The sequence below is a fragment of the Pecten maximus genome, chromosome 5 (assembly GCF_902652985.1).
Source record: "Pecten maximus chromosome 5, xPecMax1.1, whole genome shotgun sequence".
Lineage (NCBI taxonomy): Eukaryota > Metazoa > Mollusca > Bivalvia > Pectinida > Pectinidae > Pecten > Pecten maximus.
This window is the reverse complement of record NC_047019.1, coordinates 28,034,712-28,051,364: the sequence shown is the minus strand read 5'-3', so window position 1 is coordinate 28,051,364 and position 16,653 is coordinate 28,034,712. Positions and strand designations below refer to the sequence as shown.

Below are 16,653 nucleotides of genomic sequence, written 5' to 3'. Positions count from 1 at the left end.
ATGCTATATATGTTTCTTTTATCCAAACAATAGGTGGAAATAAATAGATTCATTTTGCCCTAAACAACATGTGATGCTATGTATATATTTATTTTACCCAAACAACAGGTGATGCTAATTTCCTTGTGTTGCCCTAAACAACAGATGACACCATATAGATTCATTTTGCCCAACCAATATGTATCACTACATGGATTTGTGTTGTGTAGATATACACCAAAACAACAAGTAAAACACTGTAGAACATATATTTATTGATTTTCAAGAAAAAAATCTATTGCACAAATACAATGCATTGATGTATTGAGTCTATCACATACAAATTAATCTGAGTCTATCACATACATTACAAATTTATCAGAATAATGATCACATGGTATGTCTATAATTAACTTTCACAATGACAAATGTAAAATCACAGAATTTTAATAGCTCAACTTTATTTATCTTATAATCTTCTCAGGAATTTTGGATATAACAAACTATTTAATCTGGTCCAGTGAAATTAGTTATAAACAAGTTTTACTGTATTTCTAATGGCACCAGAATGTGTTGTGTACCATCATAAATATCCTTGATTTACATGGTTGAAAATAATGTATTTGTTCAGAGGTGCCTCTCTCATGACTGAGATAGAAATGTTAGGTATCTAAGATATTCCATACACACTAGGAATGTGTTATGATACCTAGTAATAAATCAGATTTCCGCGGAATGCTTTACGACGTCAACAGTGTAATGAGGAATTACATTGTTAAAATTATAATTGGTATTGACATATGTCTCTTACATCAAAATTAATATGTTATGCTAATTAAACTTTCAAATCCAATGTAAATTACTTCTAAAATATGTACTTATTTCTGTCAGTATTAATTTGTCAAAGATTTGATTCTTGATAGAAATCACCATATTTCAAAACCAAAATTGACACTTTCGAACAAATGATATTTATTAATGAATATTTGGATTACTTACTAAAAAATTTACCTCTAAAAAATACAAATCCACATATCGATGTAGCTCAAGAATTATATCTTACACTGGAACAAATGCCAACTTGTCAACTATTTGTTTTTATTAACAAAGAACTAAAAAATCTCATTTCAAAAAAGCTATAAATATATACACACTGTAAATCATGTACATGTATAATTACTAAAAACAGATATTTTTGTCTGACAAAATCAATTACATGTGGGTAAACAAAATTACAAGTTTTAGCAAACTGATGTATTGTTTTCACATTTACATAGATATAATGGAAATGTTATTAAAAATAAACACAAAATTGAATTATCTAATATTTTAAAATGACAAGCAATTAAACTTACTAGGTATTACCATCAATAATTACATAAACATAGATTTATTAAAGTTGAAAGTTGATGGTGATGATTACCATTAACCGAAGTAAAATAAATTAAAAATTTGAATTAAAAGTTTTAATATCACATAAACATATTATTACAATAAATCCATAACTTTTCTTTAACTTTTCTTCTGCACAATTCTACTTCTCTAATACATGAACATATTATGCAAACATACTGTAAGTATCTGATCTTTGGTACCTCAAATGTCACAATGTCATGATTGATTTTGACTAATTGAAAATACCAAGTACATATACGTTTACATGTATATGTAGTTTGGTATCACAAAAAATAAAAATAATACAAAACAAATTACAATCATTTTACACAGTACAGTAGTAGGCAAAACTGCTAATTTAATATATGAATGGTATGTTTACATCACTTGGTTTAGATAAACAAAATTGCTATTAAGATAGAAACATCAGGGAATTCTTATTGATTCACATTTATAGCAAAGCCATGAAAATATGAACCAACAAAAATAATCATCCTTACAGTATATGGCACAGATTATATCAACAGCTCGTTACACAAGATGTGTAAATCTTGTAACAGATTTCATGCTCAATAACGATAATAATAATACTGTATTTTACCTAATAAGCACACAGTGTGCTTACAAAAACACAAAAGGGATGCACTAAAGGAAAAAATTCCTTCCTATGGTGGTACAGTGTTTAAAAACAAATTTCTGGAATCAAATATCATTATAACACTGAATGTAAAAAAAAATTGGTTATAAAACAAATGAAAAGTACACCAAAGCCACTGAAGTCAATATCCTCTATACCTCTTCAAGATAAAAAAAAAAAAGGTGGGGTATTGGGGACGGGCCACTTATTAGAATAAATACTTTATTGGCACCGATCAAAAACAGTGAAAACTGTCTTAACTGACTTGGAGCATAACATTCTGTCTATAACTGTAATCCTACTTCTAAAAAAAAACAACAAATAAAAACAGCAAATAGAACCCCGAGTGTAGCGTAATGCATTATTGCACAAAGTCACAAAATTTAAAAAAAAATCAAAAAAAATCAATAATTCTAAAAAACAAAAAATATATAATACTTCAACCTCAAAATTTTATGATAAACATGTTTTTTTTTTTGTTTTTTAAAATTAATTTCAGGCTTAATTATGAACGAAATGAGAACTTTAAAAATGTGTTTTCTTACGTGACTTACAATATTCTTGTTCATTTCAACCCCCACCCCTACCCCCAAAACAAAACTCTTTTCTACTGGAATTTAGCATCTGACAATTTTAATTTAGTGAACTAATATATTAGAAATCAGTCCGTTGCTGCATGCAAACATATATCATTTCTAAAGAAGTTTAAGTACTTGGTAATGAAAAAAAATTGTAGCCAATAATTTGGCTGAATTGTTCACATGGAGTTTCAAACTCAACTTTAATTAAGAATTTTGTAACATTTAAAAAATCCACATCTTTCCTAAATTGTCCACTAACATATACATTGTACCAATTATAGCATGAAAATATTTTGAACAATGAGGCTCAAGTATAACAATATAATTGATTTTTGTATGGTTGGGTGGTGGTCAGTTAAAGCAGTCACCTTTCACTAAGATGACCAGTTTTCGATTCCCCTGTTGGACACTAAGATGACCAGTTTTCGATTCCCCTGTTGGACACTAAGATGACCAGTTTTCGATTCCCCTGTTTGACATGAAGTGTATGGGGGTCACTGCACGACCACATAGATTATCTCCAAGTACTCTTCCATGTTAAGCTGTATTTTTCCGACACTATCTCCTTTTTTGATGTCCACACTACCTATTTCAAATTTTCTCTTGGCCATTATTGCCGACTTATACACCTTATTTTGTAACCTGATATACAGCTTGTATAATAAATTTACTGGTGGGTTATTTAAGTCATTACCTTGCATAGCAAGGCACAGTGAAAGTATCTGGTTGAACAATGCCGATCACAGCAGATATGGTTGATGCTACCCCTGCAATCAGTCCGATAGCTACTATCTCATAATTCATGACTTTTTCCCAGAAAGGTATGGTTCTGAAAAGAAAAAAAAAAACAAATAAATTGAGAAAAAACTGTATTGTTGTGATGGAAAATGTAATGGGGATTGATTACAAACAAGTGGCCCAGAAAGCCATCATCGCTCTCATTAAAGTAATTAGTATTTTAATTATCTGTACCATGCATGGCAGTTGTTGTGGTTTCCAATATAAGGATTCAAAGCAAATTCAGCTGAAAACCACTCAACTGTAATATCAAAAGGTGCCTGTATGAGGCCCTGTCCTGACTGGGAGGAAATGGATAGACTTTTAAGTCCAATGCACTATTCTGTTCCTGTTGCCCTAGGATGCTGTCATAATCCCTTTACCCACTTTAAATGCTATATTTTCGCCAGTTTTACCCCCCTCTTCAGTGCCCGGGTGCTCAGGCCTACCAGCCATACATGATTGGTATCTTTTCACCAAAGGGCACCCGGTGACCATTCAGGCATAATACTTTATCCAAATAAAAGTCGAGATTTTAAAACTATTTTTCTATTTCCAATCCTCTGCCCTATTAGGGAGTTAGACCCATCATCCATACAAATTAGTTGGCATTCTTCACAGGACAGTTCTGACCAGCATTAGTGATTCTGTTCAGATGGTTATAGCAAGTAAGATTAGGGCAATGCATGTGTACTAGTCCTTACTAATTGCATTTCAAATGAAATAGCAAAATTGAGATGATCATCAATGTTGGAGTTTAAGAAAGTTATTTGTAAGGAAAGACAACCCATTCACAAAAGATCCACTATCCTGAAAAAACCCTAAGATAGATATATAACTCTCCCCAACTTACATGGTACCATCAGGCTCAGTTCCAGGAAGTTTGGCCGGTCGTACATTTGTACCTCCGTCATCAGGCTCTACCAATTCCTCGTCATGTGGCGTCCGGCACAGCTTCAGGTAGAACACAGAGGGACAAACGTAGGCCAGTAAAGTTGTTGTCGAACCACCAACCAGAGATAAAATGGCACCAAAATGAGGGATAGTTTCAGCAATGAACAGCACTAGAGCCACAAGTCCGCTTCTCACTAACACTCTCTTAATGGTAAATTCTACAAGTAAGTAGAGACAAGAGTCACTTCCAAATTAATCAGCATTTATAAATGTAATAAAACACAGCTTTCATTTTTCATGGACCTTATTTGTTTTAGTGTGGCTAATCATCATCAGTAGAGGTGAAAAATATACCCCCCCCCCCCCCCTCTCCTTTTTTAAAAAGAATAAATTGATTGTCAATTATTTTTAAGCTACACATTTTTGAGGACATTTTCTTGACCAATGTGAAAAATAAAGAAACATAACAATTATTGATAATTCCAGAAAGGTTGATTTATCATATTCACCTGATGTACCTAAAAGCATCTTTCTGCAAAAAAAATTTACTTATCACTGAGGTACTGCAGAATGGCAAAAATTATCACCAGGACCTATGATGAATTAAATCCAGAACAATCATCAATCATACAGCAATCAACAGTCATACAAAACCTTTGATTTAGTATTTATTTTGGCATCATAACCTTTTGATAGAAATAAATAAAATCAAAACTACGGATGAAACACTGCAAACAAAACTCACTTCTTGAATCCACTTTGAATAGGCCTGACTCGACTTGTTGACAGAAAGGGTTCAGCACAATGACAAAGCCAAACATGAGATGTAGTGTAATCAGGATCTGGATCGCGACTGTCATACCTTTCTTACAGTGTGGGTGAGTATAATTCGTATGACACACAGTGTTGAGGATGTTGTCATCGAGAGATTTACCGTAAACAAAATATCCTGCTGTTGATACTGGGAAGTACATCAACAGCACGACTGTGGAATATAAAATAGAAATATTTAGTAATGTACAGTGGTAACTTATCACAGAACTTATAGTGGTATATCTGTTGTTATTGTACAGTGGTAACCTATCGCATAACTTATAGTGGTATATCTGTAGGTATTTTACAGTGGTAACTTATCACAGAACTTATAGTGGTATATCTCATCTGTAGGTATTGTACAGTGGTAACTTATCACAGAACATAGAGTGGTATATTTGTAGGTATTGTACAGTGGTAACTTATCACAGAACTTATAGTGGTATATCTGTAGGTATTGTACAGTGGTAACTTATCACAGAACTTATAGTGGTATATTTGTAGTTATTGTTCAGTGGTAACCTATCACAGAACTTATAGTGGTATATCTGTTGGTATTGTACAGTGGTAACTTATCACAGAACTTATAGTGGTATATCTCATCTGTAGGTATTGTACAGTGGTAACCTATCACAGAACTTATAGTGGTATATTTGTAGTTATTGTACAGTGGTAACCTATCACAGAACTTATAGTGGTATATCTGTAGGTATTGTACAGTGGTAACTTATCACTGAACTTATAGTGGTATATCTGTAGGTATTATACAGTGGTAACCTATCACAGAACTTATAGTGGTATATCTGTTGGTATTGTACAGTGGTAACCTATCACAGAACTTATAGTGGTATATCTGTAGGTATTTTACAGTGGTAACTTATCACAGAACTTATAGTGGTATATCTCATCTGTAGGTATTGTACAGTGGTAACCTATCACAGAACTTAAAGTGGTATATTTGTAGTTATTGTACAGTGGTAACCTATCACAGAACCTATAGTGGTATATCTGTAGGTATTGTACAGTGGTAACTTATCACAGAACATATAGTGGTATATTTGTAGGTATTGTACAGTGGTAACTTATCACAGAACATATAGTGGTATATCTGTAGGTATTGTACAGTGGTAACCTATCACAGAACTTATAGTGGTATATCTGTAGGTATTGTACAGTGGTAACTTATCACAGAACATATAGTGGTATATCTGTAGGTATTGTACAGTGGTAACCTATCACAGAACTTATAGTGGTATATCTGTAGGTATTGTACAGTGGTAACTTATTACAGAACTTATAGTGGTATATCTGTTGGTATTGTACAGTGGTAACTTATCACAGAACTTATAGTGGTATATCTCATCTGTTGGTATTGTACAGTGGTAACTTACCACAGAATTTATACTGGTATATCTGTAGGTATTGTACATTGGTAACTTATCACAGAACTTATAGTGGTATATCTGTTGGTATTGTACAGTGGTAACTTATCACAGAACTTATAGTGGTATATCTGTAGGTATTGTACAGTGGTAACTTATCACAGAACTTATAGTGGTATATCTGTTGGTATTGTACAGTGGTAACTTATCACAGAACTTATAGTGGCATATCTGTAGTTATTATACAGTGGTAACTGATCACTGAACTTATAGTGGTATATCTCATCTGTAGGTATTGTACAGTGGTAACCTAACACAGAACTTATAGTGGTATATCTGTAGGTATTGTACAGTGGTAACCTATCACAGAACTTATTGTGGTATGTTTGTAGTTATTGTACAGTGGTAACCTATCACAGAACTTATAGTGGTATATCTGTAGTTATTGTACAGTGGTAACCTATCACAGAACTTATAGTGGTATATTTGTAGGTATTGTACAGTGGTAACCTATCACAGAACTTATAGTGGTATATTTGTAGTTATTGTACAGTGGTAACCTATCACAGAACTTATAAAGGTATATTTAGTTATTGTACAGTAGTAACTTATCACAGAACGTATAGTGGTATATTTGTAGTTATTGTACAGTGGTAACCTATCACAGAACTTATAGTGGTATATTTGTAGTTATTGTACAGTGGTAACCTATCACAGAACTTATAGTGGTATATTTGTAGTTATTGTACAGTGGTAACCTATCACAGAACTTATAGTGGTATGACTGTAGGTATTGTACAGTGGTAACTTATCACAGAACTTATAGTGGTAACTTATCACTGAACTTATAGTGGTATATCTGTAGGTATTATACAGTGGTAACTTATCACAGAACTTATAGTGGCATATCTGTAGGTATTATACAGTGGTAACTTATCACTGAACTTATAGTGGTATATTTGTTGGTATTGTACAGTGGTAACTTATCACTGAACTTATAGTGGCATATCTGTTGGTATTGTACAGTGGTAACTTATCACAGAACTTATAGTGGTATATCTGTTGGTATTGTACAGTGGTAACTTATCACAGAACTTATAGTGGTATATCTGTAGGTATTGTACAGCAGTAACTTATCACTGAACTTATAGTGGTATATTTGTTGGTATTATACAGTGGTAACTTATCACTGAACTTATAGTGGTATATTTGTTGGTATTGTACAGTGGTAACTTACCACATAACTTATAGTGGCATATCTGTTGGTATTATACAGTGGTAACTTATCACAGAACTTATAGTGGTATATCTGTAGGTATTGTACAGCGGTAACTTATCACAGAACTTATAGTGGTATATCTGTAGGTATTGTACAGCGGTAACTTATCACAGAACTTATAGTGGTATATCTGTAGGTATTGTACAGTGGTAACTTATCACATAACGTATAGTGGTATATCTGTTGGTATTGTACAGTGGTAACTTATCACATAACTTATAGTGGTATATCTGTAGGTATTGTACAGTGGTAACTTATCACAGAACTTATAATGGTATATTTGTTGGTATTGTACAGTGGTAACTTATCACAGAACTTACAGTGGCATATCTGTAGGTATTGTACAGTGGTAACTTATCACAGAGCTTATAGTGGTATATCTGTAGGTATTGTACAGTTGTAACTTATCACAGAGCTTATAGTGGTATAGCATATCACATAACGTATAGTGGTATATCTGTAGGTATTGTACAGTGGTAACTTATCACTGAACTTATAGTGGTATATCTGTAGGTATTGTACAGTGGTAACTTATCACAGAACTTATAGTGGTATATCCTATCTGTATCATATTTTAATTATCTTCAACTTGTTTAGGCCTACTGCCCAATTATTTTCTCCTGAAAAAAAAAAAATAGAAATAAAAAAATATACCTTTGGAATCTTAGGTATGCTAAAGTTCATTGATAAATTTGAACAAAGATGGTTCTATGGTGGTCTTTGTTTACTTTCTGTAAACACCAACTGGAGAACTTGAATCCATGATACTATGATCGATAAATGTGTAAAAGAACAAGTCAATTCAAGTTGATCCAATCAGTGACCTTATTATTGGGTCAATGTCATTCATTAGGGCTTATATGATATCCCAGAAATATTAGAAATACAGCAAGCATTAGATTTCTAGGCTTAATTTCTCGCAGAAATGATTTTTGGTTATATGCCTTTTTTCATTATTTTGATGATGAAACTGGGTCAGAGATATCTATATTGAGGTATCTCAGGGTCAATGTTATTCACATGAACAAAATTGAATGTAAGGTTAACTCGAATAAGTAATGATCTTCATGAGTACAGTACATATAGGTAGGGTAGGAACTTACTAAGGTAGCCAAAGAAAACAGCCCATTTAAAGTCCTTCTGTTTTTTCATGTCATTTTGAAAAGTTGGAAAAGCTGGATGTCCTCCGAAAGCAAACACTATAGTTCCAAAAGCTGTGAAGAAATCCAAGAATTTAATCTTGTTATGAACCAAGGGTTCATCGGCCAGGTCCTTGGCTTCCAGGCTGATATTTGCAATGAGAACCACACATGCTATAGCGGTTGCTATGGTAGCTCCAACTGCAACTTGCCTGCAATTGTTCAAATAAAGGAATTGTAAAATATTGAGATCCCCCACCAAGGAAACTCAGTCATGGGCATGATATCTCACTGAGATTATTAAATAGGATGTTAGGAGGTAAAAGTAAGTAAGAAGGATTTTTTGGTTTGTTTTTGTTTAACGTCCTATTAGAATAGAACGTGCCAGGTTTTTGGAGGTGGAGGAAAGCCGGAGTACCAGGAGAAAAACCACCGGCCTACGATCAGTACCTGGCAACTGCCCCACATAGGTTTCGAACTCGCAACACAGAGGTGGAGGGTAAGTGTTAAAGTGTCGGGACACCTTAACCACTCGACCACCGAGGCCCCTAAGATAATGTAATCAATACATAGGAGAAATTGTGCACAGTTCACTCAGTATATAAAGTGTAAGAGGGTTAAGACACTCACCAGAAATCAGAAGGTGTCCTGAGCCATGTGACCGGGGTTAAAACACTCACCAGAAGTCAGAAGGTGTCCTGAGCCATGTGACCGGGGTTAAGACACTCACCAGAAGTCAGAAGGTGTCCTGAGCCATGTGACCGGGGTTAAAACACTCACCAGAAGTCAGAAGGTGTCCTGAGCAATGTGACCGGGGTTAAGACACTCACCAGAAGTCAGAAGGTGTCCTGAGCAATGTGACCGGGGTTAAGACACTCACCAGAAATCAGAAGGTGTCCTGAGCAATGTGACCGGGGTTAAGACACTCACCAGAAGTCAGGAGGTGTCCTGAGCCATGTGACCGGGGTAAAGACACTCACCAGAGGTCAGAAGGTATCCTGAGCAATGTTACCGGGGTTAAGACACTCACCAGAGGTCAGAAGGTGTCTTGAGCCATGTGACTGGGGTTAAGACACTCACCAGAAGTCAGAAGGTGTCCCGAGCAATGTGACCGGGGTTAAGACACTCACCAGAAATCAGAAGGTGTCCTGAGCAATGTGACTGGGGTTAAGACACTCACCAGAGGTCAGAAGGTGTCCTGAGCCATGTGACTGGTATTTAGACACTCACCAGAAATCAGAAGGTGTCCCGAGCCATGTGACTGGTATTTAGACACTCACCAGAAATCAGAAGGTGTCCTGAGCAATGTGACCGGGGTTAAGACACTCACCAGAGGTCAGAAGGTGTCCTGAGCCATGTGACTGAGGTTAAGACACTCACCAGAGGTCAGAAGGTGTCCCGAGCCATGTGACCGGGGTTAAGACACTCACCAGAAATCAGAAGGTGTCCTGAGCAATGTGACCGGGGTTAAGACACTCACCAGAAGTCAGAAGGTGTCCCGAGCCATGTGACTGAGGTTAAGACACTCACCAGAGGTCAGAAGGTGTCCCGAGCCATGTGACTGGTATTTAGACACTCACAATAAATCAGGTGTCCTGAGCCATGTGACCGGGGTTAAGACACTCACAAGAAATCAGGTGTCCTGAGCAATGTGACGGGGTTAAGATACTCACCAGAAATCAGAAGGTGTCCCAAGCCATGTGACTGGAGTTAAGATTGCAGCCAGTATTATGCACCACACACAGAAACTAAGATCCCAGCCAACATCTTTGAAGAGTGATTCAATATTCTCTGATGCTAATAGCAGAAATACGGTTCCAACTCCGAAGAGGGTGACGTTGATAGATATGTTTACAATCTGTCTGAAATCATAACAGGCGTGATAAGTATTATTTAAAATATATAGGATTAATAGGTTTATATCATTTATCCTGAAATTAGTCCAGAGAGTCAACACACAAACTTTGACCCTAACTTAAGGATGAGCATATTGCAGGACAAGGAAACAGCTTTTTTTAGTAGTCTTCATATTAACATGTTAAAATACATATATGCAATTATTAAATATCAGTTTTAAAATAAAACCTGTTTCATTTGTAACAATTATCTTAAATGGATAATGTTAAATAGAGAAATGGTCAAACATTGTTACCTGCCCCACTTTCCATAGGCCTTCTCACCAATGAGGGGATAGGGGTCGGGAACATGTCCACGGCAGTCCCGGAACCTGTGTGAGGTGATGATCCACGCTTTACCGAGGATGTGACCAGTATACGCAGACAAAAAACTGCAGGCAGTGATAATTACTAGACCTATCCATCCTGTAAATGGTTTAAATGCCAATCAAGCACTTTCATTAATTAGTGAGCAGTATATCAGATTTGAACTCAAGTAATTGTACAGAAATTGATTTTCTGTGATTTCCTCCCAAAATCAATATCTTCAAATCTGTCTATAAATCTTAATTCAGGGCATGAGAGAAAGTGGCCTTTATAAAAAGGTTCATACATAATGAGTTGTATTGCACTGGGGATCGAAACAGGGTGGCCTTTATAAAGAGGTTCATACACAATGAGTTGTACAGCACTGGGGATCGAACCAGGTGGCCTTTATAAAGAGGTTCATACACAATGAGCAGGCACTGAGGATCAAAACAGGTGGCCTTTATAAAGAGGTTCATACATAATGAGTTGTACAGCACTGGGGATCGAAACAGGTGGCCTTTATAAAGAGGTTCATACACAATGAGCAGGCACTGAGGATCAAAACAGGTGGCCTTCATAAAAAGGTTCATACATAATGAGTTGTATTGTACTTCGGATCAAACCAGGTGACCTTTATAAAGAGGTTAATACATAATGAGTAGACACTGAGGATCAAAACAGGTGGCCTTTATAAAGAGGTTCATACATAATGAGTTGTATTGTACTTCGGATCAAACCAGGTGACCTTTATAAAGAGGTTAATACATAATGAGTAGGCACTGAGGATCAAAACAGGTGGCCTTTATAAAGAGGTTCATACATAATGAGTTGTATTGTACTTCGGATCAAACCAGGTGACCTTTATAAAGAGGTTAATACATAATGAGTAGGCACTGGGGATCGAAACAGGTGGCCTTCATAAAGACGTTCATACATAATGAGTAGGCACTGAGGATCAAAACAGGTAGCCTTCATAAAGAGGTTCATACACAATGAGTTGTACAGCACTGGGGATCGAACCAGGTGGCCTTTATAAAGAGGTTCATACACAATGAGCAGGCACTGAGGATCAAAACAGGTGGCCTTTATAAAGAGGTTCATACATAATGAGTTGTACAGCACTGGGGATCGAAACAGGTGGCCTTTATAAAGAGGTTCATACACAATGAGCAGGCACTGAGGATCAAAACAGGTGGCCTTCATAAAGAGGTTCATACATAATGAGTTGTATTGTACTTCGGATCAAACCAGGTGACCTTTATAAAGAGGTTCATACACAATGAGTTGTATTGCACTTCGGATCGAAACAGGTGGACTTTATAAAGAGGTTCATATGTATTGTATATAGCACTGGGGATCGAAACAGGTGACCTTTATAAAGAGGTTCATACATAATGAGTTGTATTGCACTTGGGATCGTACAGTTGGACTTTATAAAGAGGTTCATACATAATGAGTTCTATTGTACTGGGGATCGAACCAGGTGACCTTTATAAAGAGGTTCATACAAAGTGAGTTTTATAGCACCGCAGACTTTATAGACAATTTAAAAAAAGATAGAGGTGACCTTTATAGACAGATTTTTGTGACTATAGTGGTGACCTTTATAGACAGATTTTTGTCACTATAGTGGTGACCTTTACAGACAGATTTTTGTGACTATAGTGGTGACTTTTATAGACAGATTTTTGTGACTATAGTGGTGACCTATATAGACAGATTTTTGTCACTATAGTGGTGACCTTTATAGACAGATTTTTGTGACTATAGTGGTGACCTTTACAGACAGATTTTTGTGACTATAGTGGTGACTTTTATAGACAGATTTTGTGACTATAGTGGTGACCTTTATAGACAGATTTTTGCTACTATAGTGGTGACCTTTATAGACAGATTTTTGTGACTATAGTGGTGACCTTTATAGACAGATTTTTGTGACTATAGTGGTGACCTTTATAGACAGATTTTTGTGACTATAGAGGTGACCTTTACAGACAGATTTTTGTCACTATAGTGGGGACCTTTACAGACAGATTTTTGTCACTATAGTGGTGACCTTTAGGCACACTTGAATGCTATAACAAGCATTTTAAATAAAGAATCAATCAATGTCAGTTTTTTTTGTTCCGATTCTCTCAAGGAATCAAGGAATCAACATTAATTGTAGAGATTCTAATGTTCTATACAATTCTGTAAAATGCAATTCATTATCAGAGCAAATCACTTCTCATGACATTATCCAAGGAAGCAAAGAAGATTTGTATACCAGAGTAGATGCATTTACAATTACCAGCTGGTAATTTCATTTAAGCTATATAATCTGTGAACTCTTTAGCTTTAAATGGATATTTACACCACAGAATATCTAGAGACATGGACACATGACGGACAAGGACAACAATGTGTGTCCGGTACACTCATATTCCTCTGGACTAGAAAGGGCCTGAAATTTGACAAGAAGAATTCAACATTGTGTAAAGTTCAAGTGTAACAAAAGGAAAATATATATCAGGGTGGCTATATAACTGACCTGTATCCTCTACAGCTTTGGGTAGAGCCAGAACACCTGATCCAGCAATCTCCCCAACAATGAAAAAGGCAGCCTTAGGTATGGAAAGGCCACTGTGGCCTGTTGTCACCTGTCAATCAAGTAACATTATCATCAATGATCACACAGTGACCAATCACAGTACATATATCAATGGGTGGTTGCAATTGGTTGGCACACTGGTAACACACTTGCCTTTCTCTATGGGTTTGATGCCCTTTGGTTTGTTTGGTTTATTTTTGTTTAACGTCCTATTAACAGCCAGGGTCATTTAAGGACGTGCCAGGTTTTGGAGGTGGAGGTAAGCCGGAGTACCCGGAGAAAAACCACCGGCCTACGGTCAGAACCTTGCAACTGCCCCACGTAGGTTTCGAACTCGCAACCCAGAGGTGGAGGGCTAGTGATAAAGTGTCGGGACACCTTAACCACTCGGCCACCGCGGCCCCGGTTTGATGCCCTGATCGGACATGAAAAGATATGAGATCACCTGCCAGACCATGTGGGTTTTCCCTGGGTACTCCCATCCATCCATGCCAACAAGCATGATTAACAAAATTTGATATAACTTCTGTCCCAATTGTTCTTAAATAAATAAGGCTAACATTTTCTATATCAAAGATCATATTAGAACTTAATGAGTAATCGAAAATAAATTCAGAATAAATCTGATTCATACAAGATATGAAACTTTTTTCTTTGTGTGCATGAACTTTGGTATACCGCAGCAATATTGGATTGACATTTTGATCAATCATTTTTGTTATACAGATTGAGTTTAAATTACCATACCATATATACAGGGTTCACTTTAGACAGGTTACAAGGACTACAAGTCCAGTTTATACAGGTATATATGTTATACATTGCTCACTACAGACAGGTTATATTGTATATACAGTAGGACCACAAGTCCAGATTATACAGGTATATATGTTATACATTGCTCACTACAGACAGGTTATAGTGTATATACAGTAGGACCACAAGTCCAGATTATACAGGTATCTATAGTATACAGGGTTCACTACAGACAGGTTATAGTGTATAATATCTAGATTAGGACCACAAGTCCAGATTATACAGGTATCTATATCATACAGGGTTCCTTTAGACAGGAAACTAGTACAATGTATGTCCAGTTTATACAGGTATCTATATTATATAGGGTTCATATCTAGATTAGGACCACAAGTCCAGATTATACAGGTATCTATATCATACAGGGTTCACTTTAGACAGGTTACTAGTACAATGTATATACAGTAGGACCACATGTCCAGTTTATACAGGTATCTTTATCATACAGGGTTCATATCTAGAGTATGACCACATGTCCAGATTATACAGGTAGTTATAGCATACAGGGCTCACTACAGACAGGTAACAAGGACCACAAGTCCAGTTTATACAGGTATCTATATTATACAGGGTTCATATCTAGAGTAGAACCACAAGTCCAGTTTATACAGGTATCTATATTATACAGGGTTCATATCAGGGGACCACAGTCAGTATAAGGATTATACAGGATGGGGGGGGGGGGGGGGGGGGGGGGAGGGATTCGGGAAAATTTTAGCAGGTAAATGCAAAATCCTGCCTTCTAGTGTATTACATGTATCTGCATGTACATTGTATATCGTGTAGAGGTCATAATACATATATATATATATTTAAAGAAATGGTTCCCGAAACACATTTAGGTCAACCAGGTGACTTTGACACACAACTAAAGGGAGCTAAACCAATGTTTGTTTTACAAACCGAAAGTAGAACTTTTCGTTAAAAAACCCCCACCAATTACTTCAAATCTATATTGATCATAAATGGTCAAATTTTGTGCTTCCTTTTCATTCCATCAGACACATTCCAATCATTTATACATTGTAGATCTATATAAGTCGATCCGACGTATATGTTTTAGTTCTCACAACCTTTAAATCTCAATTTAAGTAATATTCCTCCTCCAAACATCCTTTACTCAATCCACTAAGTACACTTCATGCTATCCTATAATCACTCACCTCAGTTCCGTCAGCCATGTCACTTGTCTTCTGCAGGGGTCATTAAAATCTGCAGGGATCTGGAATTTATATCTATATATAATTAATACTTTTGTTGTATTAGGATTGGTTCAAAGAACTTTTGAATGTTAATCGCGGTGCGAGGGTAACATATCAAAATGATGGTGATATCAGCAATCCCGTATCCATTAAAGCTCAGTGATACTACCGACCACGACCTAGCTAACTATCACACAAGTTATCACACAGCTATACGTACTGTATCATTGGATTAACAGTATATGTCACCCGCGTAATTGAATTAACATAAATGTACAACATATGAGGCGATCTTATATGGGGACAATACTAATGCATCTCAGCCTTACTTACCTCGATCTTCAGACCGGCCAGTCACATGCACTGTTTCGTTGACCCCTGACCTCATATTTACAATACACATTTCGGTTATCGATATGAACAAGTCTTGTGACCATCCACCTACCTAAATCTTTGTTATCACGTCATATCCGGACCCCATCACTATTTATAGAATTATTGTAAATTTTATTTCAGTTGAAACTCTACACACGTATCCAGACTATCAAAAAATGTCATTCACACATTTTTGATTCTCACATTACGTACAAAACATGTGATTAAGTTACACAAACTTCATATACCCTACTACACTGCTCTCCGGCATCTGTCAGATATTGTCCGTCCGTCGTCCAGAGCTACATGTACGTTGTCGCAGCTACACACCCTGTAGTTCTCTATAAGACAAAGCCATGTCCTGTCACAATGGTTTGGAAATTTAAATTTATTCAACATACCTTATCAATTTTTAAGAAATTTGAGAATGTTAAGGGAGGTTGCGGCGAACAATGAATACAATACTTTACAGTAACAAAGGCCTATTATAGCTGTTCTATATGTAAGGTAGTGGTTTTAAACAGACACATGACGTGAGTATCGCTTTATCGCGTATTTCGTTTGAAAACAACCACACGTTCGTCACTGTA

The 16,653-nt window shown here is 36.1% G+C and overlaps 1 protein-coding gene across 1 annotated transcript; it reads right to left on the bottom strand.

The window, feature by feature from the left end:
• Positions 1–234: 234 nt before the first annotated feature.
• Positions 235–16,653, bottom strand: LOC117327720 (amino acid transporter AVT1J-like). The gene is made up of 9 exons (XM_033884846.1): positions 16,022–16,653; positions 15,650–15,708; positions 13,611–13,719; positions 11,029–11,197; positions 10,550–10,738; positions 8,841–9,088; positions 5,009–5,248; positions 4,223–4,481; positions 235–3,421 (listed from the first exon to the last, which is right to left on the bottom strand). Exons 2-9 carry the CDS (start codon positions 15,665–15,667, stop codon positions 3,283–3,285), a joined length of 1,371 nt encoding a protein of 456 aa, XP_033740737.1. The 5' UTR covers positions 15,668–15,708; positions 16,022–16,653; the 3' UTR covers positions 235–3,282.